Here is a 26,558-nt window from a genome sequence, read left to right on the forward strand (position 1 = left end):
GGAGGAGCTTATTAGACTAGCACCACATCTAGTGAGACTAACACTCTTCTAGGAAAAAAAATTAAAAATGAAAAGATGACAACCATTACCATCTCAAATTTGAATGGAGTGGAAAATCCGAATCTTGCTCTATCTGGATGGATCTTTATACGTTGATGAACTTATGGTGGAAGGCAACGCTGTGTTGAGCCATCGACCTGGTTGCTATTAGACCAATTTATCTGCCCACAAAAATAACAAGGATCCTCTCATGCAACCCACACAAGCCACGTAAGCACAATAAGATATTTAACAATTTCTTCATCCTTTCTTTTTTCTTCACATGTTTATTTCCTTTTCTTCTAGCAACAGTTAGTTATGGTGATTCATCACTCATACTCACCACAAAGAATCTTTATAGTAATTTTGTATAGATTTTACAGATTTTACAAATTTTTATGATCTATACTTAGAAACACTCTTGTATGTATATTAGTTGCCTCAATCATTTGAATCAATACAGAAAATTCATACACAAAATACTTTCTCTGTCCCTTTTATATTTTCTCTTTTTGGTCTTGTTATTATATCAGAGCTCTGTTGGTATTCATGATGAAAATATCAAACCTAAATAACCAGTCCTTATCCTCTTCTTATTTCTCTCTAATGGCAGAACCATCTTCTAATGTAGCACAAGATCTCACTAGCCCTTTCTATATCCACCCTAGTGAAAATCCTACCTCTGCCCTTGTCATTCCTGTTCTTACTGGCAGTAACTATCACTTTTAATGTCGATCCTTTTCCATGGCCATCATCTCCAAGAACAAATATGGCATCCTCAACGGTTCTATTCCTTCTCCTCTACCTAATAATACTCTATTTTCAATCTGGGAGCGTTGCATTAACCTGGTATTGTGTTGGCTATTTCATTTCCTCTCTCCCTTAATTACTCAAAGCATTGTTTATTTTTCTGCTACCTCCTTTATATGGACTGACCTTAAAGAACATTTTTCTAGAATGATCTTCTTCGTATTGTAGAATTACAAGAAGAAATTTATCCTCTTAGACAAAGAAATTAGTTAGTAACAGAATTTTATACCTCTTTGAAGACCTTGTGGAAGAGCTTCACAACTCACGTCCTCCTTCCGTATGTGTTTGCCCAAACAAAACACATCGCTCATAGGATTTCATCATTTGATTTCTTAAAGGTCTTGATGAACACTTTTCTGTAGTCCGGTCACAAGTTCTTCTTCTTGATCTGCTTCTGCCTGTAACCAGGGTCTTTTCTCTTGTTGCTCAAGACAAACGTCAACTTCAAAATGCATCTGGGATTCTGGATAATCAACAAACCATTGCTAATATGGCAGAAGCTCGGTGTCCTCCTCTTGGCCATGGTTGTGGGTATGCCTCTTCGAACCCAAGACGCAACAGTAGTGATTCCTCGAAGGTTTACTTTTATTGTGGTCAATGAAGGCACACCGTGGATGTTTGTTACAGCAAACACAACTACCCTCCCGGCCACCCGCGTCACCTAGGGAGACCACGATTCCATGACCGCACCTCTACCTCCGTCAATGTTGTTGTTGTGCCATCACCGCCTCCTGGCTCTTCCACGGTGCCAGTTTCCTCTCATACCCTAATTCATGAAGAAATGGCTCCTCATCAAAGAACTCACACATAGTAGGCTTTGGGCCTCACTCCAGCCCAAACGACATTCTTCTAGCATTTCTAAAAAAGGCAAAATCTTAATCTTCAGATAGCAAGGATAAAAGTCCATCACACTCCAACCAAATTGTCTAGCCTAACTTTGGGTACCTATTGTTTGTGTTCATTCCGCACTTATTCTAGTTTAAATAATTTTATTGCACAAAATAAATTTATAGGCATTTAGATCATTGATTCTGATGCCACGGATCATATTACCTCCAACTTATCTTGGTTCATATCTTATTCTAAAATTAACCAAATTACTGTTTAGATATCTAATAGTTCTAAAGTTACTTCCTTTTATAAGGGTGTTATCAAATTTTTAACTTTATTAATTTTTCATGATATTCTTTACCTATCCTATTTAATTTTAATATTATTTCTATTTTAAAAGTAACTTCAATAATGCTCAATTGTCAACTCAATTTTTCACACTCTTCTTGTTTCTTACAGAACAACAATTTGAAGATGATTGATTTAGATAGTATGAGAAAATGGTTGTATGTCCTTGAAACTTCCTTCAAAACAAATAATCATTTTCTACTCATACAATAAACACCACTCATTCAACACCGATTACACCTTCCAATTTATGGTATTTTTTAGGGCATCTTTCTCGATGAAGATTAAAATTTTTACATAGACAATTTTTCTTTATTTCTATGTCCCATGATGAGGTTTGTTATTTTTGTTATCTTTCTGAAAAAGGGAACTTTCATTTTCTTCAAGTTTTAATAAAGCTAATATAGTTTTTGAATTATTGTCTTTTAATATATGGGACCGTTTCGACAAAATTCAATTCATAATTATAAATATTTTTTAACTATTGTTGATGATTTTAGCCATTTCACTTAGATATTTTTATTGCAATTAGAAAGTAAAGTACAAACTCATATAAAGAATTTTATTACGTTAGTCGAAACGCAATTTAACTCCTGAGTTATGTATATACGTTCTGACAATGGATCGAAATTTTTCTTATATGATTTTTTTCTTGAAAAGGTATAATTCATCAATGTAGTTGTGTTGAAACACCCCAACAAAATAGGAGAGTAAAATGTACGCACCAACATATTTTAAATGTGGCTCGTGTTCTCATATTCCAATCTAATTTACCTCTATCATTTTGGTCCTATGCTATCAATCACATGATTTATCTAATTAACCAAGTTTCTTTTTCTATAAATAATTTTAAAACAGCTTTTGAATTTTTATTTAATAAATATCCTAACTACATTGATATAAAAATTTTTGGTTGCTTATGCTATGTATCAACTCCTATGGCTAATCACTTTAAATTTGATCCAAGCATAAAGAAAGCTATCTTTTTTGGTTTTAAAAATGGAATTAAAAGGTACATTGTTTATGTTTTGGAAAACAAAAAATTTCAAATTTCTAAAAATATTCTTTTCTATAAAATGCTAATGCCTTTTGCCACTAGGACTAAATCATCTTTAAACATACCAAAAACACACATGTTCAAAATATCATAATTCTATGAAACACCAACCAAGTAGCCTATTTTCCTTCCCATTTGACTTGAACCATTACCCATTGACCCATCCATACTTGATCATCAACCTAATGCACCTTAGTTCATTTCTTTTCCTCATTCGCTCTCCTCAACCACGTCCCCTGCTTCCTAATCAGGCATTATCACTCCTATATCTTCTTTTGAATTCACTCCTATCATATCTGCCACACCTTCTCATATCACACCTCCCACCGAGAAAACCTCCCCTTTATCGTCTTCCCATATCCTTAACCAATTCCCCTCACCACCGTCCTCAACCATTCCTCCCACCATCCGTCATAGCCTCCGTCAACGGCATCCCCCCCACCCCACGTCTTGTGACTACATCTGTAGCTCTTCTCTCACTACTCTAAATCCACTATCTTCAACTTGTAGGTACTTTATTTTCTTTATTTTGTCTCTAAGCTCTCTCTCCCTTCTCATAAAAAATTTATTTTATCCATGTATTATGAAATTGAGTCAAAGTCTTTTCAGAACACTAATAAATACTCTCATTAGTGCAGTGCTATAAAGGATGAATTTGTTACTCTAGATTTAAACCAAACTTGGTCTGCTGTTGATTGTCCTCCTTTGTGAAATCCATTGGCTGTAGATGAATATATCAGGTCAAATGTCATTTTGATGTTCTATGGAATGATACGAGGCTCGTCTTGTAGCAAAATGATTCACTCAAACAAAAATGATGGATTTCTTTGAGATTTTTTTCCCTAGATGTTAACAATGTATTTTTGCACAAAAATTTATCTAAAGATGTATACATGACATTGCCTCCTGGAGTTAGTTCTAGTCATCCAAATCAATGTTGTAAACTGCTGAAATTATTGTATGGTTTGTAGCAATCAAGTCGTATGTGGTATGAAATATTATCCAAACTTTTAATTTCTTATGGGTACTAGCAGACTCTCTCTGATTACAATCCTTTTGTCCAATTTATTGGTGCTGAAATTTCTATTTTGTTGGTCTATGTTGATGATGTTGTTCTAACTGGCAAATCTATTTCTGGGATGGCTACTATTAAATCTATTTTAAATCAGTATTTCAAAATTAATGATTTGGGCATTCTTAAAATATTTTTTCCGGTATTGACGTTGCTCATTCTATTCAAGGGATTTCTTTATCTCAAAAAAATGTATTGTGTTAATTTGTTGGGTGCTAAACCAGCATTTGTTCCCATGGATAGTGATGTAAGGTTATCGTTGGCTTAGAATTTCTTCTCAATAAAGGAAATCACTTCGTTGCAAGTATAGTTCCAAACCGACAAATAACCTTCAATCAAAGTTTAATTTTTGGTTGTCACAAGTTCAACCCAATAAAAATAACCGAGAGTATTAGTCCCGGGTCGTTCTCCCTAGGAATCATAATCGAGTGCTCAATTATTGGTTATGAGTTTCATGGGTTGGGTTAATAAAGAAGCTAGAATTTAAATGACAATAAAATAAAAAAAACAACTAAGGAAAGCAATTACTAAAAAGAGGCATTCATGGCAAGGATTAGGGAATTGAGGCTTTTTATCCTAGTCATTAATTATCATATAATAGTTATCAAGAGCTAATCCTATTTCGTCATCTCCAACATCGGAAGAAGGTATAATATTATCTTCACATTGAGAGAAAGTCAAATGGCACTAGTTAATCCCAATCCATAAGTAATGTTATTGGATACAAGACTAACTAATCACTCTAGATCACCAATCTAAATTGGGTATTAATGACTAAAGATTGCTCAATTTCTCTTTCCAAGCCAAGAATGCTCAAAATCTACTCTAAACCTAAGCAAGCATTTTATCAAACAAATGGAAGGCATAAAAGGAAAGCACATTAAAATAGCAAGAAATATAAATTCTACAACTACCCAATGCAAGGAAAAAACAATAACAACTTAATTAAACATCAATAACATGAAAACATAAAATTGCATTAAAGAAAATCCAAATCCAACAATAGTGCATGAACATAAAAATGACATAAAAGGGAAATTAACAAGAAGACTTAAGAGAACAAAGATGTAAGAACAAGAAATTGCAAGAAAAACTAAATGAAAACAAGAATTAAACCCAAATCTAAGAGAAATCTAACCTAATCTACCCTAATTTTAGAGAGAAGATGGAGCTTCTCTCTCTAGAAAACTACCCTAAAACATGGTCATAAGCTACACTAATTGCTCCCCCTATTCTCCTTCTTGATTTCAGCATCAAATAGCTTCAAAAATGAGTTGGATTTGGGCCTCAATGGCTCAGAAATCGCCCCCAGCATTTTCACTTTAATGAGGTCACGTGACCAACGTCACGCGTGCGCGTGGGTGGCGCGCGCATCTCCTGGAAAATGACCTTCTCACGCGTACGCGTGAGTGACGCGTGCGCTTGGCCTTGAGTTCAGAAAATCCCCATTTCTTCATGAATTCTCCACTTTGCATGCTTTTCTCTTCACTTCTTCCATCCAATCCTTGCCTTATAAGCCTGAAATCACTCAACAAATATATCAAGGCATTGATTGAAATTAAAGTGAATTAAAATTAGCAATTTAAAGGTCTAAAAAGCATGTTTTCGCTCTTAAGCCCAAATTAGGGAGAATTATAAAATCATGCTATTTTATTGAATAAATGTGAGATAAGTTGATAAAATCCCCTAAATTAAGCACAAGATAAACAACAAAATTAGGGTTTATCAGATACTTCTACAAAGTTGTATCAAGATAGTAGCCCTTTGCTTCTTGATCCCTTAATTTATCGTCGTCTTGTTGGCCACCTCATCTACCATACTACAATCCTGCCTGACATTACATACGCTATGTAGCAGCATAGCCAATTCATAACTTCTCCTACTGAATCTCATTTTTGTGAAGTAAATTGGGTTTTGAGATACTTAAAGTCTAATCTAGGCAGATGCTTTTTCTTTCCCGTGACTCCTCTATTCAGATATGTGGATTTAGTGATTTTGCCTAGGCAGGTTGCCCAGATACTCGTAGCACTTTCACTGGTTATTACTTTTTTTGGGAAAATTTTTGATCTCTTGAAAAACAAAGAAGCAATCTATTGCTGCCAGGTCTTCAATAGAAGCAGAATATAGGGCTCTTGCAAATACCTCCTGTGAGCTCCAATGGTTGATAAATATGCTACATTTTCTTCAAATTTCAATTGATCGAACTCCCGTTCTTTATTGCGACAATCAGAGCGCTCTACACATTGTGGTAAATCCTATTTTTTATGAGTGAACTAAGCATTTGCAAGTTGATGCTCATGTGATATGTCAAAAAGCTTAAGCTGGAATGATGACAATTCTTCCTATATCCTCTTAAGCGAAATTGGCCGACATCTTTACTAAGTCATTATCTCCTCATCCTTTTTACCTTTATCTCTCAAAACTAGGAGTTCTTAACATTTTTCATCATCATTGCTGGGGGACATATTAGACTAGCCTAGTTTTTCTACCCATAAAAATAGCAAAGATCCTCTCGTGCAGCCTACACAAGTCAAATCAACACAATAAGATATTTAACAATTTCTTTATTAATTCTCTTTTCTTCACATCTTTATTTTCTTTTCTTTTAGAAATAATTAGTTATAGTGAGCCATCACTTATACTCACCATAAAAAATCTTTATACTGCTTTTGCATAGATTTCATAGATTTTACAATTTTTATGATCGGTACCTAAAAGCACATTTTTATATATATATTAGTTTCCTCAATCATTTGAATCAATATAGAAAATTCATACACAAAATATTTTTTCTGTCTCTTTTATAATTTCTCTTCTTGGTCTTGTTAGTTGCGGCGAAAGGGAGAGAGATACTGCGCACATCACGTTTTGCTTCCTTCCACCTTGTTACTATGCTATCCCACTTGCTATCGTGCCCTTGCCAGCTGTCCATCTCGCCATCACACTTTTGACCCATTGCATCTTTGTCAGTGTCTTTGTTCTGCTATCGTGCCTCTACCTAACCGCACAACTTCTGCCTTAACTGTAACTTATGTTCGTATATAGATACATGAAAGTATTAGGACTCAGGGATAGATTAATAGAGGAGAGGAAAGTCATGAGAGAGAAATTTGTTAGTGTATATTGGAGTAAAGGTAGTGGCATTGTGTAGCATAGAAGAATGTTGGTGTGGGTGAAAGTGAGAAAGAGAAAAATAGTTTAAAAAGAGAAGAAAAAACTTGGTTGAAAATGGCTCTTAAAAAATTGTCTCTCTTTTTACTTTCTTTTTGTGAAATTAGTTGTCATTAATTGTAGGGTTGTGCATTCAGCTGGTTGATCTGAATTTTATTAGACCTAAACCTGGCTTGAATATTTTATCAAGTATATTTTAAAAATCTTAATCTGACCCTAAACTAATTAAACCAAAATATATAGGCTTAAACTAGATTAATTCGAATTATATATTTGTAAATTTTAAGTTTAATTATTCTGTTAGTCCCTATAATTTTATTAAATTTGTCATTAGGTCTTTATATTTCTTTTCAATTGGGTCCCTATACTTAGGTCCTTGTCAGTATAAAAAATATTAGAATTCATAGAATATTTTTTCAAAAATTGAAGGTCCCCACAATTAAGAAATTAATTAGATCTTTGACCACATATTTTGAGAAGAATATTTTGTTAATATTAACATTTTTGACACAAAAAGAACCTAATTACAAAACTAAAAACAATGTAGAGATCCAATTGAGATGAAAAAAAAATAAAGTGTACTTCTTGTCCCTAACGTCTACGATCTTTTTGAAACCCCTAACGTATAATTTTATTCAGTTTTGTCACTAATGTTTTTTATTCCTTCAATTTTATCTCTAAAGTTTTTTATTTGTGTCAAAATTATCCCTAAATTTTTTTTATTTTCTCCTTAACATTTTACATGAAGTTAATGTTCAAGATAATTTTGACACATATAAAATATGTTAATAACGAAATTGATTACAACTAAATGTTAAGGGTATTTTAAAAAAAAAATTATAAATATTAGGAATAAAAAGTATACTTTACACAAAAAAATATAGAAATCTAATTATAAATTTAATAAAATTATAGAAACTAACAATCTAATTAAACCTAAATTTTATACAACAAATTAATAAAATATAACAAATATTATATATATTTATATCATAATAAATAATTTTAAAGATAAACTAATATTATATAATATAAAAATATTAATTAAAATATAAAAATAATATTTTATTATTAATTTCAACATAAAATATGTATTTTAATTATATAATATGACGTCGAATTTTACACACCTTTATTTAATTGTGTGGCTTTTTGTTTCTTGGTCAATGGATATTATCTGGTGTTAATTATGACCTATTAGTTGCTGTGCTGGGTTATCAAATGTATCGGGTCTTTCAATTTTAGTTTATTTTTGGGGCCAAAAAAAATTTCAATATAAAAATATTATTGGAGATGTGCTCGTAGATGGAAATAGCAGATGTTATTCTTAGGTGTGGTAAGTCCTTTACTTCTCGCTCTATGTGAGAGGACTTAGTAAATTTTTAAAAATTCTTTTCACCATCTCGAAAAATGTAAAAATTGGAGAGGATTCATTTCCCCAAAAGAACTTCCTCCAATGCATCTCGCTTAGTGCAAGAAAGTTTTTTTATTTTTAAATAATAAATTAAACCGTTAACTGTGAAAAGCATGTTTTATTTGTAATAAATTGAATAAATATTGGTTTGACATGATATTTTTTGCAGTTTATCAAGAGCGAAAAACTTACTTTATCAGATCAATCTAATAAATTTAGTCTTTGATTTTGTACAAAATATTCATATTTTAATATTATTTATAACCAAATTTAATTATTTTGAAGAGAAAAAAAATTAAAAAATTAATTTTTACTTTCTTATATAAAAGAGTTAATCGAGTGAATGAGATACAAATTCATTTTCATTTCTCTTCAGATTCACTTTCACTCCTTTCTTTACAATTTGTGATTTCTATGATTATTACCTTCTAAGTATTTCATAGTTCTTTAGTTTATGTGTCATAGTTATTTACTTTAGATAAAGGGTTAAGTACTTTTTTCCATCCCTAACGTCTTTGGTCAAAATCAAAATCGTTATCAACCTTTTTTTCTTATCAACTTCATCTTCAAGGTTAGAAATTGTTTTAAAATCATCAATTTTACATGAAATATTAATTCTTAGACGATTTTGTCCCTAATAAAAATAATTATAATTTAAAAAAATTTATTTCTAGCCAAATAAACTAGTACACTATCCTCTCTAATAGCTATATTTTTTATTCCATCTCCATCAAATACACACTAATATCTCATATCTAGAAAATAACTAGTGCTTATCTCTAGTGTTTTAGTCACTTTTAATAAATTTAATTCTAATTTAAAGATATTAGAACAAAAAATCAAAATTATTCTAATAAAACAATAATAATTCTACAAAAATACTGATGTATATATTCTTCAAAAATAAAAAATAAAAGAAAAAAATAGGAAGAACAAAGAAGAAAATAAGAACAACGAGCAAGAAAAGAGATCAAGGGAAGAAAATAGGAACAGGAAATGTGAGGCCGTGAAGAGTGTGGCTGAGTTGGTCTATTTAGGACAGTAAAAAAAGAAGATTGAGAGAGGTGACGGTGACTGTTACGAGAGTGATATCTTTAAAATTGTAGTATATCCTCTGTCGTTTTCATAATCGCACCACAGTCACAAGCCCACAAATTTCTTCTATCTTTGATACTCTAGGTGAATTGGGTAAATGAGCAAATGCTTCAACAAAAATTTATTGGCCAAAAAAAGATTTTGTCTTTTTCTCTTTCTCACTGTTTCACCACACCCATTACCATTTTTAATGTCTTTTCCTCCAAAAGGGTTAGAGTTTCCATATTTCTTCTATTTTTTTTGTTTTAAAAATTATATTTTTTTATTCATTCATAGAAACCGCTTCTTTTTCGTTTTTCAATTTTTTGTGAGTGCATTTGATTTTGTTCTACATAGGTGCGTAATTGAAGAAGATAAGTACATGGAGAAGGAGGTAAAGTTGAAGGGATAAAATGAGTGATTGTGTGATTCATTCATTTCTCAGGTGAAAAGATCTGAGGTTATCATTATTTTTTTCGTTAGAGGAGTTATGGTAAAAGAGAAGGTAAAAGGATGAATGTTTCCATGGTGGAAATATAGTGAGAGAAAATGACTTGAAAAAAGAGAACAACGGATTAGAGTGAACATGTTATTTTTTAAATTAGGGTAAAGTACTAAATTAGTCTCCTACGTTTGGGCATAATTCTGTTTTAGTCCTTAAAGTTTAAAGTGTCCTATTTGAATCTAAAAAAGTTTCATTTAGTTTCAATTTAGTCCCACTGTGAGCTCAAAATTAAATAATTAACTAAATGTCTTAAATAACAGCAGTACAAGAACAAGGTCGATAATTTGGAGAATAAATACAAGCTTTCGAGGCACAAAATCAACTGTGGATGCATCAATACATTTATTTATTATTTTTCTTATAACTTAAATGACATATTTTATATAAAACTAAGAAAATGATAAATACATGTATTGATGCATCCACGGTTAATTTTGTACCTCTAGAGCTTGTACTTATTCTCCAAATTATCAACTTTGTCTTGTACTACTGTTATGTAGGATATTTTATTAATTATTTAACTTTGATCTCACGGTGGGACTACATTGATGCTAAATAAATTTTTTTTAGATTTAAATAGGACACTTTAAACCATAAGGACTAAAACAGAATTACGCCCAAACGTAGGGACCAATTTAGTACTTTACCCTTTAAATTATAATTATGGGGATAAAATTGTCTGTAAATTAATGTTTTGTGTGAAAATGATAATTTTAAAATAATTTCTAACCTTGAGGATGAAATTGATAAGAAAAAAAGGTCGGAGACGATTTTGATTTAGACCCAAATAAAATATTAGGGATGAAAAAATACTTAACCCTTAGATAAATGTAAAAATTTTGTTGTAAGAGTAACGGAAGCTAATGTGAGTTTACCGGTATATTTTGATGGTGACGTTATACTATATACAACTGAGGGTATACAATTTATTTGTAGATGTCTAACTTCTTTTACTGTTACTTGCACGTTGTTATTTGCAGAGTGAAAAAATGGAATATGGCAACACATACATGGGAATATTTTAAAAAAAGTTAGCAACATTTTATACAAGCAACAGCTGTTATTTTTCGGTGGTGCAATACAATTTAATTAATGAATGTGACTGATGAGGCCACTATGCTAGAGATGTTAATGATTTGTACATATAATCAAGCCCATGTGCTGATTTTGGAGTTGTATGTTGAGTTGAGCAATTGGCTATTAGTAACGAAGCAAACGAATCATTGCTAAGTGAAGGAGACAACATATATTGGGAACAAAACAACAGTGACAGTGAAGAAGAGTTCTTAGCCAATAATGACATGTTGGGAGGAAGCGACGGAGAGAACAAAAGTACTGATAGGGAAGTTTATGATTCAATAAACATGGTAGCAACTAGGGGTGTTCATGGTTTGGTTAATCTAAAAACCAAACCAGTTTTTTAGTTAACCAAAAATATAGTATTGGTGAATTAACCAAATTGATTTCATATGATAAAATCAGTTATTAACCGGTTAGTAAAATTCAAAACCGGTTTTTAACCGGTTATTAAATTAAAAATCGGTTTTAAAAAATAACCGGTTTTTATATAGAAAAATTGGTTTTTATATAGAAAAACCGGTTTTAACACTGAAAACCAGTTTTTATATCAAAAAACCGATTTTTACACTAAAAGATTGGTTTTTATACCAAAAATTTTTTTTACAAATAAAAACCCAAATTTTTTACCTTTTTTCTTTTAAATTATTTTTTTAATCTAAAAATTAATTTTTTTTCTAAATAATACAAATAACATTTGTAAATAATAAAATTCCTTCCATTATAAATTATAATTACTTTTCAAAACTTTTGGTGGCAATACTTATCACATACACCTACTAAAGATAATGGAAGTGAAACTTTAAATATTGGGTAGAAAAATAGTTGGTAAAGCAGGCTAATAGGGTGATAAAAGAAAAAGAATGGTCTCAAGAGCATTCCCTGTTTAATCTACCATGATTAATGATGAGAATCATTTCTGGGTCAACTTGCACAAAGTGCATACACAAAGGAAAATGTAAACAATACCTAAATTCAGAAATTACAGCTGGAAATGTGGACAAGACAAGGTGTATAACATCATAGATTAGTGGACATAAATTTTTGACAAGTTTATCATACATTGCAAGACTAAAAGAAGCAGCAAAGAATGAGCATCAAAGAAAAGAACCCAAAATTCTCATCTAGGGAAAGCTACCGCCATCAACAATTAACTTAGTAAGTCTAATCTCTTCACCACTTATAAAACAAACAATCAAGACTTTCTAATCATCCTCAAGCGCAATTGAACCTGGACCCACTGAACAAGTAATGTCCTCTGATAAAATCAAATCTGCATACAAAAAAACTATAATTATAAATTTTAAAAAATTATAATTATAAGTTAAACTAAAATATTTTCTAAGTAAATCATATGATATATTTAAGAAACATTTAATATTCAATTTACCTTGCTCGACCTTTTCATGCTCTTCGAAATTCTCAGGTGCAAGACAAGAGAAAAAGTCTCCTTTAAGCCAATCTTCGGTACATACAAGAGCTTCTACCATCTTAGGAGTCAATGAGCTACGATATTGATCAATGATTCTTCCCCCCATACTAAAAGCAGACTCAGAAGCCACTGTTGAAACTGGTATAGCCAATATGTCCCGTGCCATATTTGCTAGGATGGAAAACCGATTCGAGTTAACCTTCCACCATCCTAGAATATCCAAAGGCTTATCATCTGGCTCACATTCTTCATTCAAATAGCGATCAAGCTTAGATTTAAGATTGGATTTGTGACCGGTTGATCGGCGATATAACCCCATATCATAAATGTCTTTGGCTTTATCACTTGCACTCGGTTAGGAGAGGGTATCATCTTGGTTTCCTTCTTCTACACCTTGATATAAATTATAAAGTGAATGAAGACAAGAAGACAACTTTGTCTTCAATTCACCGCCCACTTCCGCACCAAAAGAATCAACTAGGCACCATTCAATATAATCCAACTTATGGCAAGGATCTAGAACTACAGCAATTAACAACAACATGTTAATAGTTTTTGCATTTCCCCAATACTTGTTGTATTTTGCTTTCATCTTACTTGCCATAAGACTTATGCTCAAATCATCATCATCACGATATTGTTGAATCCTCCTTCCAAGAGCAAACACTTCTTTCATGTACAAGTTACTGGTAATATAAGAGGATCCAGAGATGCGAAGTGTAGCATCGTAAAACATCTCTAAAAATGGTAAGACGGACTTAGCATAATCCCAATCTTGAATTGAAGGTACCCCTCTTCCCTTGTTTAATTCTTCAACAAATTTTTTGTCTTGCATCTCTAATAGCTCAAATGCCTTCTGATGCTTTAAGGCTGCTACTAACATTAAGTATGTAGAGTTCCATTGCGTTTCAACATCTATGCAAACAAGATTCTTATGTGGAATATTCTCTTGTGCATTACATGCCTTGAACCTAGTTAATCTTAAATTTGAGGATCTAACATACTTCACAGCATCCCGAATTTTGGCGATCGAATCATCAATCTCCTTCAATCCATCCTTCACAATCAGGTTTAAAATATGAGCACAACACTGCATATGGAGATACTCTCTATTCAAAACTGAACTCTTCCAAGAAATCAGCCTTCTTTTTAAATACATAACTCCTACATCGTTAGACGATGCATTATCAACTGTCAAACTTAAGATCTTGTTCAACTTCCAGCTATTCAAGCAAGCTTCAACATTTTGAGCCATAATCTCTCCCGTGTGGCCGGTGACTTGGCAAAAATTTAGTATTTTCTTTTGCAACTTCCAATCCACATCAATGAAATGAACAGTCAAACACATATACGCCATATTCTGACACGAACTCCAATTATCAGTTGTAAGACAAACTCTTCCTCCGTATTTGGAAAAGTATTTTTGAAGTTGAACCTTCTTTGTTTCATAGAGCATCAAGATGTCACGTGCCAATGTAATACGTGAAAGAGTGTTGAATCCTGGTTGTAGAGCCGCCGAATATTCTTTAAAACCTTGACTTTCTACAAATCGAAAAGGAAGCTCCTCGCGAACAAACATTGATATCAATTTTTTCCGGGCATATTCTGCATCAAACCTACCCACTTGTGCTTCTAGGCTAGGCGATGTGCCTGTTTTCTGTCGTTTGCCTCTATCTGAACTGGGATTGCTTATGCAAATCTTTAAATGTGATCTCATTGCACTTGTTCCATTCCCGCACTTGATCACTTTCAAACAGTGTTGACATTGAGCCTTATTTTCATCATCAGATGTTCTCTTGAAGTGGTCCCAAACTGTTGATCGATTTTTGCGTTCAGATGATGTGGTTGGGAGAGGAGGTAATGTAGAAGCCGAATGCTCTGCAGACTCTGACATGGGAATATCACGATCGGCTACCTCATTCTGAATAAGAAGCCATAAAATCTAATTATTAAATACTTCAACAAAGAAAAGTTATCAAGCACAAAGCCAAGTTCAAACAATATATACATATACTTTGAAACTGATTCCAAGGGTGTTCAAAATGTTGATGTTCACAATATAAACAATATATGTGCTAATGCCTAATGGATAACATATATATTAATGACCCTCTTCCATTTCCTTTTTATATTTTTTTGTTTATATTTTTTGTTATTAAACTGGGCTTGCTTTCATTTCCTTTTAAATATAACTAGGTAAACACAGATATAATTTTATACAAAGTACAACAAAGTACAACGGCATCGTGCTATCTACATAGTTGATCCCACTGAATATAAGGCTTAGTTTAGCTATTATATTAGAACGCACTACCAAATGATGACATGCAACTCTGGTTACTTTCCTACCAAAGGAGATAAACCATATGGATGTTGTACTACTTATTAGTTTAGCTATTATATTAGAATGCACTACCAAATAATGACAATGCAATTATTACTTATTAGTACATTCTAATCTAAGCCATCAAATGTTCCAATCTGATATAAAAACAGGAATAGGAGTATAAAACATAAGCTTCTTTTGTTGACCACTATATTTTATGGGATTAAAAAAGTTATAGTAAATTATAGACATGTATCAGTCATTCAGTTGCATATTAAAATTAAGTCATTCTTCTTCTATGACACACAATCAGACAGTTTTTGTTCTCTAAACAAATTAAATATTAGTCATAAATCACACCAAAATACAATGAAGTATCTCTCCAAATAAAATAATTTGAAAAATAAATAAAAATGCATTCTCTGTTGCCTTTTTTCCATAGATAAAACAGAACCAACACAATTAAATATAACTATAGAGTTGTTCAACAGTCAAAACAGAGGTCTGGAACCAAAATTACTTGCTTTTGCTTTCGATAGATTTTATATATAACTAATTATTGAGAATGATCGCATAAAAAAAGATAAAATACTAGGAAATTGTTTTATCTTCACTTTGTATTAGAACTTTTAATTACAACAAAGTAACTGATTTAAGCATACAAATACTGATCCTTCCTAAAACAATTGCTAGAAGCACATCCAAAGTATATCATTATTAAGCAAAACAGAAGCAACCTGTATTGTTCCTATAAGGATTAAAATCTAATAGCTGACCTAATCATGTTCTAATAGCTGACCTAATCAATAAGGATTAATACCTATTTATATTTAAAAATGAAAGCATATTAAAAGGAATGGATAAAAAATGAAAGCATATCAAGTGTTATCCCCATGAATAGAAGTGTAGCTTATCATACCCAGCAAGAATTCAACTTTCTAGAATACTAGACCACTAGCAAAAGGTGTCAAAGTCTCCCACCAAACTAAAATGATGAAAATTTAGTAATGGAAATCTTAACCTGATCACAAATTATTTTTTATACAAGCATGGAAAATTTGTTGGAATTTTGAGCTAATTAACTTTAGATTAAGAAATTAGTATATCTGAAAGAACTTGAGTTCATTAGTTCTACTTTCTATACAATATTTTTTCTGTTATTAGAAAAGACCATTATATTCCAAGTTCTGTGAAATGAATGCTAAAAGTTTAGTTATTATGCTTCTAAGATTAGAATAAAAATTGTTGCCCAGTGAAGAAATTTGCAGCTGTAAAGTTGCAATAGAGTGAATAATGCATGATGAGATAGATAATTAGAACAACAATTCTCCATTCAATTTATAGTTTAATGGTGCAAAAACACAGCATAATGCAGCAGCCAGAACAACAATTCTCCATTCAATGAGACAGATAATTAGAACAACAATTCTCCATTCAATTCATACAAATTAATTAAGTTTTAACAAATCAAAAAGTGAACCACAATGAAGAAGAAACTTACAGTAGGATCCATTGAAATGAAGAGTTCAATAGTGAGAGATTTAAAATCTGCACATTTTCAATCCATTAAAATGAAGAAGTCAGAAGTATACTAATGAAGAAACAAAACAGAACAAATCAACAAAATAGAAAAAAAACCCAGATAACAAATCCAACTCAGAACTCAGAACCAAGGGCAAGGAGGGGGTTTACCTCAATTGATGAGCTCCGGCGAGCCACCGACGAAAGAAGAAGAGAACCGAAAAAGAGAGTTACTCAGGCGAATCAAAGTGAAGACAGAGTCGCGAATGGGAGGTCGAGGCAGAGAGATAGAGTCGCGAATCAAAGTGAAGACTCGAAGAGGTAGAGGTCCGACGAGCCACCAGCGAACTCCGGCGAGAGGCGGAGGAGGAGAACTGTTGACGATGGCGGACTGGAGAATTGGGTTTTGTCGAAGTATCGAAGACGAAGAGTGAATTTGAAATTAGGTTTTGATTTAGGTTTTAGTTTTAATTTGGTTTTGGTTTTGGTTAACCGGTTAAAAACTGGTTTTTTTAAATTTGGTTTTAGTTAACCAATTCTAAAAAAAATGGATATGGTTTTTAAATTGTTTTATTAAACTGGTTAACCAAAATGTGGTTATGGTTTTTTAACCGATTAACCACATTTTGGTTATTTTTTGAACACCCCTAGTAGCAACCAACATTCCTTTGGTGTGCCATTTTTTATGCATGCTCTAGACTTCAACGCTATGCACGCACTATAATATCCTGAGCTTGCAAACCTAAGTATATGTGGCTTTATCATTTTTAAAGAATTTTGGTTAAATAGTTTTTTTTAAGAATGTTGATTATTTCAATGTTTCAAGATTTCACATGTCTTTACAATTGTTGTTAATAAGATTCTTTTGCACACAAAAAAAAAAGAAACAAATAAGTTTCATTATTTTGCTTGATATTGTAAGTTCATGAATCAAAATGACTACAAATCAGTGACATTTTAATTTTATTTTGAGTTTAAGACGTTAAACACTATGAGATATACTTTTTAGAACTTTGAAGTTGTTATTCCTTTTTGGAGGTGTTTCCTTTGTGCAAAATAGTGAATTTGCTATTGGAATAGAATTTTGTTCTAGAGAGACTATGGTCATGGCAATTAGGAATTATACTCTTTCTAAAAGGGTCGACTACAGGGTCCACGAGTCTGAGCCTTTAATGTTTTATGCGAAATGACTACAATATGGTAGAGGTTGTGATTGGCTGATTCGGGCTAGTTTGATTCAGCAAAAGTGTTGTTGAAAAATTAAGCGATACAATGGAAGTCATACGTGTACTATGGGGACAATTTCTTAAGACCATTTGAAACTGGATTCAGACACAATTGCGGATACTATAAGGCCTCTAGTTGAAGTCGACTCATCCTTGAAGGTCCGACTTGTCATTGAAGATGTTCAATCAAAGTTCAAATATACGATAAGCTATCGTAAAGTTTGGTTGGCAAAGCAAAAGTCAATTGCAAAAATTTTTTGTGGTTGGAAAGTTTTTTATGAGTGTTCGCCGGCATGTTGTATGAAAATGTGTGCTCAGAGCCAAAGATCTATAGTTCAGGTGGATACTGTACCAACATATCATGGATTTGAGGTGGAGAAAGGCGCCAAAATAATGAGTCGAGTATTTTGGAGTTTCCATCCATGCAATAGAGCATTCCGACACTACAAACCACTTGTGCAGCTTGATGGTACACATCTGCAAGGAAAATACAAAGGAGCTCTTTTGGTTGCTGTTTCTTAAGATGTTAACCAAAATATCATGGCACTTGCTTTTTCCATCATTGAAGGAGAGACTGCGAACACGACATTCTTTTCTAAATAATCTATGGAGGAATGTCGTTAGGAAGGATGGTGTTGGTATTGTTTCTGATCGACATGACTCTATTAGCGCAACAATGGCTAGATGTAACTGTGCGTGGAGTCCTCCGAAGGCATTTCATCTTTTTTGTATCAGGAATATCACATCGAACTTCTTATGAAGATTTAAGGCACTATACTTGCAAAAACTCATTGTAAATATGGGTAAAATAGGTTTTTTTTATATAAAGTTGTTCTTTGTTGAATTTTTATTTGTTGTATACTTTTTAAATTAGTAACGAGTTGTATTATCTTGAAACAAATTTCTATGTAGGGTGATCAAAGACAGAACAATAATACACCGAGTTGTACTAGCGAATACGGAAGTAGAGAGAGGCATATACTCAATGGTGTGACAAGATTGATCATCGATAGTGGGTTATGACTTTCGATGAAGGGCATCACTGGGATTATATGACAATCAATCTGGTTGACTGCATAAACTCTGTGTTGAAGGGTACGTGCAACCTCCTTGTGATGTCATTGATAAGGGCAACGTTTTACCGCTTGAATGAGCTATTTATCCTGAAGAGCATGGAGCCTCAATAATGCATCAATGATGGACATGCCTTATCAAAATTTGTCATTACAAAGTCGCCGGAAAATTTACATCCATTAGAGAACATACATGTGCATCAATTTGATAGATGCAATAAAGTTTTCAAGGTTCGTCAATGCCTAATGGAGTGAATACATGGTTGACCTTAGACACAGTGTCTGCGGTTGTGGTAACTTCCAGGTGACTCGCCTTTCATGTCGTCATGTTTTTTTATGTTGTCCCAACTAGCATCTCGAATGGCAAGTTTGACATCTCGTCGTGCCAGACGCACGACATCAACCTCCTTTCCGCGCAACTCTCTGTTCAAAACGCTTTCTTGCGCCGATTTTTCATCCACGCGTACGTGTCGCAGATTCCATTCCTCTCCTTTTTTCTCCTTTCTTATTCTCTCCTCCTCCTTTCTTACTTTCTTCTCCTCCTTATTCTCTTTCACTTATTTTCCTCATTGCATTTGCATACTTTCATTCATTGTATTTTAATTTTGTGCATGTTTTTATTTTCTTTTCAAAATGTGCTACTTTAATTGGTGTTAAAATTTTCTTACTGTTGCATATTTCCTGCATTATTTTAGGTGCTTCTTAATTTGTTTGCTATTTAGTTGACATGCCATGTACTTCCATTGTTCCCTCACTTGCATGTTGTAGCTACCATGTGGTTGAGAACCGTATTGTTTGGCAATAGCCCACATATATTTTATTTCTTTTCATATCTTTATTCGTGGGTTATTCTTCTTCCTTTTTCCTCTTCTTTCAGGATGGCCACCAAGAAGGAAAACGGAACACTTCTAAATGGAGCGACAGATAAGTGCCTGGCGCACATTCTTTGGAGAAAAAGCATCAGTTGGAGCCACCCGTCCACTTGCACATCTCTGCATGCACCAAGGACGGTCAATACCGACTTCCATGGGTTAGTTACTTCCTTTTCAACACCAATTCTTACTCTTTTTTTTGTAGTTAGTTGTTGCATTTTCATGTTTGATTGCATTATAGTTAGACTTTGTGCATATTTTACCACTACTTGGTTGAAGTAATGATTTTCTTTTCAAGAAACTATTTTAGGTATTTCACTAATTTGAATTAAAATTTTTGTATTGAACTTGTTTGGAAAAATATTACATTGGAACATGGTTTAGAGCTTGAACATACAAAACCAGTGAGATTTTGAGCCTATTCGATTGGTTGTATTTTATCAACCAATATTTTATTTTTTGTGTATGTTGTTCTCTCTATAATTATGATCTTTGTCTTGCTTAATTCTATATATCCATTGTTTGATGTATGCATGCACTTATATGATTGAGGCCTTGTTTCACTAAGCTTACATACCCATATGGCCTTAACCTTTTTATTATCCTTTGTAAACCAATGTTGAGCCTACTTATCCCATTTATTCTTTACTCTAGCTCATAACTAACTTTAAGCGAAAAACAATAATGTCCTTAATTTGAATCATTGGTTAGCTTAGACTAGTGAGAGTGTTCATGATTTAAGTGTGAGAAAGTTGGGTTTAGAAACATTTGGTTTGAGAATTGGGTGTTGTATATTCTTGTGAAAATATGCAAAACAATAGTTGAGCATATATTCTTGCATTCAATAATTTAATCATATGCATTGAGAAAAACAAAAGAAAAATAAAAGAAAAAAAAGAGAGAAAAAGAAAAGAAAAGAAAAAAAAAGAGCAAATAATAAAAAGGGGACAAAATGCCCCAAAGTAAATGGTGTTAGCAATGCATATGAGTTGTACTCAAATTGAGATGCATGAATATGTGGCAAAACATAGTTAATGGATAGTTAGATTTTATATTCTGATTACATGGATTGGCTTAAGTTAGGTGGAAAGTTTAAGTTAATTAAGGATTCAGGTTTTAGTCCACTTGACCAAATACAATCCTACCTTGACCCTAACCCCATTACAACACCTTAAAAGACCTCTTGATATGTGTATTTGTGCATCAAATTATTTGTTGATTGGTAGAAGAAGAGCAAATGTTAGAAAGCAAGGTTAGTAGAGAATTGAGAGAATCAAACCTTAAATACATGAGTGATTAGAGTGTATACACTTCCAGTGAGGATTCGATGCTCGATTCTTTGTTCCCGGCTTTTATGAGCTATTTTCTTCTGCAAGTCTATTTGTACTTCATTTTTATGATTTGAATTAGTGAACACCAATTTATATTTGTTCTTGAAAAGTTTATTTACTTTTCACCAAGTAGGTAAAAGCCTTTTGCATTTAGCTGCATTCATACAGATAGGTTGCATTTCATACATCCTACCATTTTGCCTTCACTCTTTTAGTTCTCTTGAGCTTAGCATGAGGACATGCTAATGTTTAAGTGTGGGGAGATTGATAAACCACTATTTTACGGTTTATCTTGTGCTTAATTTAGTGGATTTTATGATTTATTCTCACACTTATTCATAGAAATCGCATGTTTTACATTTTCCTTCCTGATTTTTTGCTATGATTGAAAACATGCTTCTCTGGCCTTAAATTTGCTAGCTTTAATCCTCTCTTATTACCATTCGATGCCGTGATATGTGTGTTAAGTGTTTTCAGGATTTACAGGGCAAGAATGGCTTAGAAGATGGAAAGGAAGCATGCAAAAGTGTAAGGAATACAAGAAATTGAAGGAATTGCTGAAGCTTGACCTCTTCGTACTAAATCGATCATAACTTGAGATACAGAGGTCCAAATGAGACGGTTCCAGTTGTGTTGGAAAGCTAACATCTGCGGCTTTGAAATGATATAAAATTTGCTATAGTTGTCTAGCATTTAAGGACGCGTACTGGTGCATCATGCGTAGGCGTGGATGGTGCGGCAGACAAGCGATGCGTACGCGTGACATGCGCCACATGCAAAAATTGCAGAAAGCACTGGGGGTGATTTCTGGGTTCCTTTTGGGCCCAGTTCCAAGCACAGAAAACACAGATTAGAGGCTGCAGAGTGGGGGAATCATTCATTCACTTCTTAGTAATTCATTAACACAACTTTCATTCACATAATTTTAGGTTTTGGAGATGTAGTTTTCTAGAGAGGGAGACTCTCTCCTCTCTCTAGGTTTTAGGGTTCCTTTTAGTTCTTCTCATTTTCAGATTTCTATCTTAGTTTAATTAGTTTCTCTTCTACTTTTATTTGTCTTAGCATTCTAGTTTATTTATTTCCCTTGTTGATTATTCTATGTTGCCAATTTAGTTTATGGATTCTTATATTATATTTGATTTTCTATTTAATGCAATTTGAGGTATTTCATATTTATGATTGCTTTCTTTAATTTATGTTATTGATGCTTTCAATTGGTTGTTTGGATTTTATTATCTCTTATTGCTTTTCTATGCTTTTATGTTGTGCCTTCCAAGTGTTTGATAAAATGTTTGGAAGGATGCTAAAGTAGATTTTTCTCCTCTTGGCTTTGGTTGAGTAATTGGAGACTCTTGAGTTATCAAACTCTTTTGTTGATTGATAGTTGAAAGTTGCTAGTTGATTTGAATTCCACTAACTCTAGTTTTTCCTTAGGAGTTGACTAGGACTTGAGGAATCAAATTGATTCATCCACTTGACTTTTCTTCATAGCTAGAGGTTGACTAAGTGGGAGCAATGGACAATCGATGTCACAATTGAGGAAGATAATGAGGATAGGACTTCTAGTTCTCATACCTTGCCAAGAGCTTCTTAGCTATTAGTTTACTTTCTTGTCATTTACTTTTCTTGCTCCTTATTCCAAAACCCCAAAGATATACAATTCATAACCAATAGCAAGAACACTTCTATGCAATTCCTTTGAGAGACGACCCGATGTTTGAATACTTCGGTTATTATTTTAGGGGTTTGCTACTTGTGACAAACAATTTTTTTGCATGAAAGAATTATTTGTTGGTTTAGAAGCTATACTCGCAACGAGATTTCATTTGTGAAGTTCTTTACTAGTCTCAAAGGAATTGCAAGGAATTGTTCTTGCTATTGGTTATGAAAAATTAATAAGAAAAAATAAGAAAAAAATACGAAATAAAAAAAATAAATGAAAATATATATCCAAACAACCAATTGAAAGCATCAATAACATAAATTGAAGAAAACAATCATAAATATGAAATACCTCAAATTGCATTAAATGAAAAATCAAATCTAACATAAGAATCCATAAACTAAATTGGCAACATAGAATAATCAATAAGGAAAATAAATAAACTAGAATGCTAAGACAAATAAAAGTAGAAGAGAAACTAATTAAACTAAGATAGAAATCTGAAATTGAGAAGAACTAAAAGGAACCCTAAAACCTAGAGAGAGGAGAGAGTCTCCCTCTCTATAAAACTACATCTTCAAAATCTAAAATTATGTGAATGAAAGTTGTGTTAATGAATTAATGAGAAGTGAATGAATGATTCCACCACTCTACAGCCTCTAATCTATGTTTTTCTGGGCTTGGAACTGGCCCAAAAAAAGCCCAGAAATCGCCCCCAGTGCTTTCTGTAATTTCTGCACGTGGCGCATGTCACGCGTACGTGTCGCTTGTCTGCTGCACCATCCACGCATATGCGTGATGATATCATTTCGAAGCTCCGGATGTTAGCTTTCCAATGCAACTGAAACCGTCTGATTTGGACCTCTGTAGCTCAAGTTATGATCGATTTAGTACGAAGAGGTCAGGCTTGACAGCTTAGCAATTCCTTCAATTTCTTGTATTCCTTCCACTTTTGCAAGCTTCCTTTCCATCCTCTAAGCCATTCTTATCCGGTAAACCCTAAAAATACTTAACACACATATCACGGCATCGAATGGTAATAAGAGAGGATTAAAGCTTGCAAATTTAAGGCCAGAGAAGCATGTTTTTAATCATAACACAAAATCAGGAAGGAAAATATAAAACATGTGATTTCTATGAATAAGTGTGAGAATAATGGATAAAATCCACTAAATTAAGTGCAAGATAAACCGTAAAATAGCGGTTTATCAGACGTCTACAAGATGGATAAAATTCGTAGAGTTTACCAGACTGAGTTTATACCAGTTGGAAATCTGAGCACATGGCCTGCTGACACCGGGCCACGGTTGATCCCTAATTCTGCACTCAGGCGAGGCGATAAAGATTGACCCAAATCTGCCCGATATTTGAACGAAATGGATTCTTGCCAGATACGTGGTCCGCAACGATGCAAAGTTTGTGGGAGTGAGGGACATAGTCGCAGTCGATGCCCTCATCGTGCCGGGTCGAGTTCAGCTGGTGTAGGTCCTGTTACATAGGTAGTTATGTTGTTGTGTTCTGAGGATCAATATATTTGTAGAGATTATATGATTAATTCAGCCTTCAGGTGTTGTCTTTGTGTGTCATGCATTGCTGTGGTTGTGATTAGACTGTTATTGTTGTAACATATTAACATTAAGTTGTTGGTTCTTACTTTAATTTTTTTTCTACCTTTTTCCAATATATTTGTATTGTAATGACATCTCATGTAATGTATTAAAAAACACGACGATTGAAGTTAATTGCACCATTTTCAAATTAAGAAAGTTGCATTCATAGTACAAGTCGAAATATTAATTACTGAAAATTAAATCAGGAAATACATATGTCCATTGGTACGAAGGAGTTCAGAATGCATAAGAATTTTACATCACAGCATACACATGATAGTTGCTACCTAAGACTATGCTACACTGAAAATTACATGAAGTTCATTTTTTTCTTTTTCCCTAACTAACTTGGTTCGCCAGTTACAAACTCCATTCCCCATTTAAGTATTTTCATGAAATGTGATGGACTGAGCTTATCCAACAATGCTACATAGTCCAGAGAAAATATGCTCTATCATGCCCACTACTACATTAGCAGTTGCCACCAGCACTACCACTTGGGGAGTCATGATGATCATGGCCATTGTCGTTGTCACCCATGCTTGTGTCCTCGGATCCCTCCTCATGTCTTTGTTCGAATCGCTACATGTTTTTTTTTCCCACATTTGCTAGGCTTGTTCAGTCAGGCATGTGTCAACCCTCTCACACATGTATTCAAAGCCACCGTCAGAGAAACTACCTCTGAAATTCATAGACATTCACGTAGTAGATTGCCCAGCATTGCTAAGAAAATGATGAGCACGAGCATCTAGTGACTTAGGACCAGGAACTGATTGACTCCAAACGGAACTTGCATGTGATTTCTCATTATTCTGTGGTCATTGTTGCTGAGCATTACTTGTCATCAATGTGGCAAGACTCCAGCATTCCCTTCTTGTTATTGCCATTGTTGTTGATGGATCTGAGGTGGTGTAGGCACTACAACATTTTTTGTCTAAGGTAACCCTTATTTGAAGCAACATTTAATAAAAGTTACCTTAGATAGAAAAATACAACATTTTTTAAGAGTTGCCTTTGAGTAAGGCAAAGATAACAAATTTTTTTGCCACCCACAAAAATTGTTGTCTTTAATATATAAAGCAACACTTAAAAAATATTACAATATAAAATATTTAAGACAACATTTTTAAATAAAAATACAACATTTTATAAAGGTTATCAAAAAAATTAAATAAATAACTTTTATAAAAAGTTGCCTAAAATCATTCATAGCTAAAAATTTTAGAGGGAAACTTTTCATCATATTCCCTCCAATAATTATTTTCCAATCAAATAACATAGAAAAAAAAGAAAAGACCTTTAGTTTCCTTAGATCATTTCTACTATTGCTTCAGTTCATCACTACCCAGCACCCACCATAAGCCCTAACTTTCCTAATCAACCCACACAGCGACACAAACGGCAGCAGGTCTCATTCTTGTATGACTTCTGGTCTTGTTCGCGGTGCTGTCCACCCCAACCGGCGACGGCACGGTGCTCCCTTTCATAGGCATCGGCGTGTTGCGGTGCTCTTTTCCAGGGGCGTCGGCACGGTGCTCTCTTCCAAGGGCGTCGGCGTAGTGCTCTCCTTTGCGGTCATCATCTCCACGCACGCTGCTCCATGGCTTCTCCTCCTCCTGTCTCGGCTCCACGTACGCGGTCACCTTTGAGAAACGCCTCTCGTTCTTCCTCTTCTTCCCCTATCTCGCCTCCTCCTCTTCGCAAGCTCTGACAACACTACATGCAGCTGTGACCCCCTTCCTCCTCCTTTGCATCTTGGTAAGAAGCTTCTGATTTTTACTATGGAACGGAATTTCTGAATACATTGATTCTGAATAAAGATTGGGAATGTTCTGAATTTTAGTATGAAAATGGAATTAAATGCATTTATTCTGAATTTCCGCCATGGGAATGTTCTGAATGTACTGAATTTTAGTAATACATAAAGCTGTTATATCATGGGTTTCATGTTGATGCTGATTTAACAGATAGGAAGATTCAAAAGAAGGTGACAAAATGGAAGATTCAAAAGAAGTTAATGTGTTGAGTTTGTTATGACTAATCTCTTAGCCAAATAAATATCTTAATTGAAAGTTATGCCATGCTACAGGTGCCAGAGGCTCAGCT

At 33.5% G+C, this 26,558-nt stretch overlaps 1 protein-coding gene across 1 annotated transcript; it reads right to left on the reverse strand.

The window, feature by feature from the left end:
- Positions 1-13,185: 13,185 nt before the first annotated feature.
- On the reverse strand, positions 13,186-24,278 carry LOC148548163 (zinc finger BED domain-containing protein RICESLEEPER 2-like). The gene is made up of 4 exons (XM_088495583.1): positions 24,090-24,278; positions 16,912-17,068; positions 16,658-16,704; positions 13,186-14,751 (listed from the first exon to the last, which is right to left on the reverse strand). Exons 1-4 carry the CDS (start codon positions 24,276-24,278, stop codon positions 13,186-13,188), a joined length of 1,959 nt encoding a protein of 652 aa, XP_088351709.1.
- Between the last annotated feature and the right edge of the window lie 2,280 nt (positions 24,279-26,558).

Source organism: Arachis ipaensis, chromosome B8 (genome assembly GCF_059453495.1).
Source record: "Arachis ipaensis isolate K30076 ecotype BB chromosome B8, ASM5945349v1, whole genome shotgun sequence".
Classification (NCBI taxonomy): Eukaryota; Viridiplantae; Streptophyta; class Magnoliopsida; order Fabales; family Fabaceae; genus Arachis; species Arachis ipaensis.

What these genes read in the sequence shown, in the direction of transcription:
- LOC148548163 (XM_088495583.1), bottom strand. Translation starts at nt 24,278, where the DNA reads ATGTCCCTCACTCCCACAAACTTTGCATCGTTGCGGACCACGTATCTG. An exon ending in CTTCACTTTGATTCGCCTGA is followed by an intron (nt 16,705 to 16,911) that starts GTAACTCTCTTT and finishes GAAAATGTGCAG; the next exon opens with ATTTTAAATCTCTCACTATT. An exon ending in TCATTTCAATGGATCCTACT is followed by an intron (nt 14,752 to 16,657) that starts GTAAGTTTCTTC and finishes CTTCTTATTCAG; the next exon opens with AATGAGGTAGCCGATCGTGA.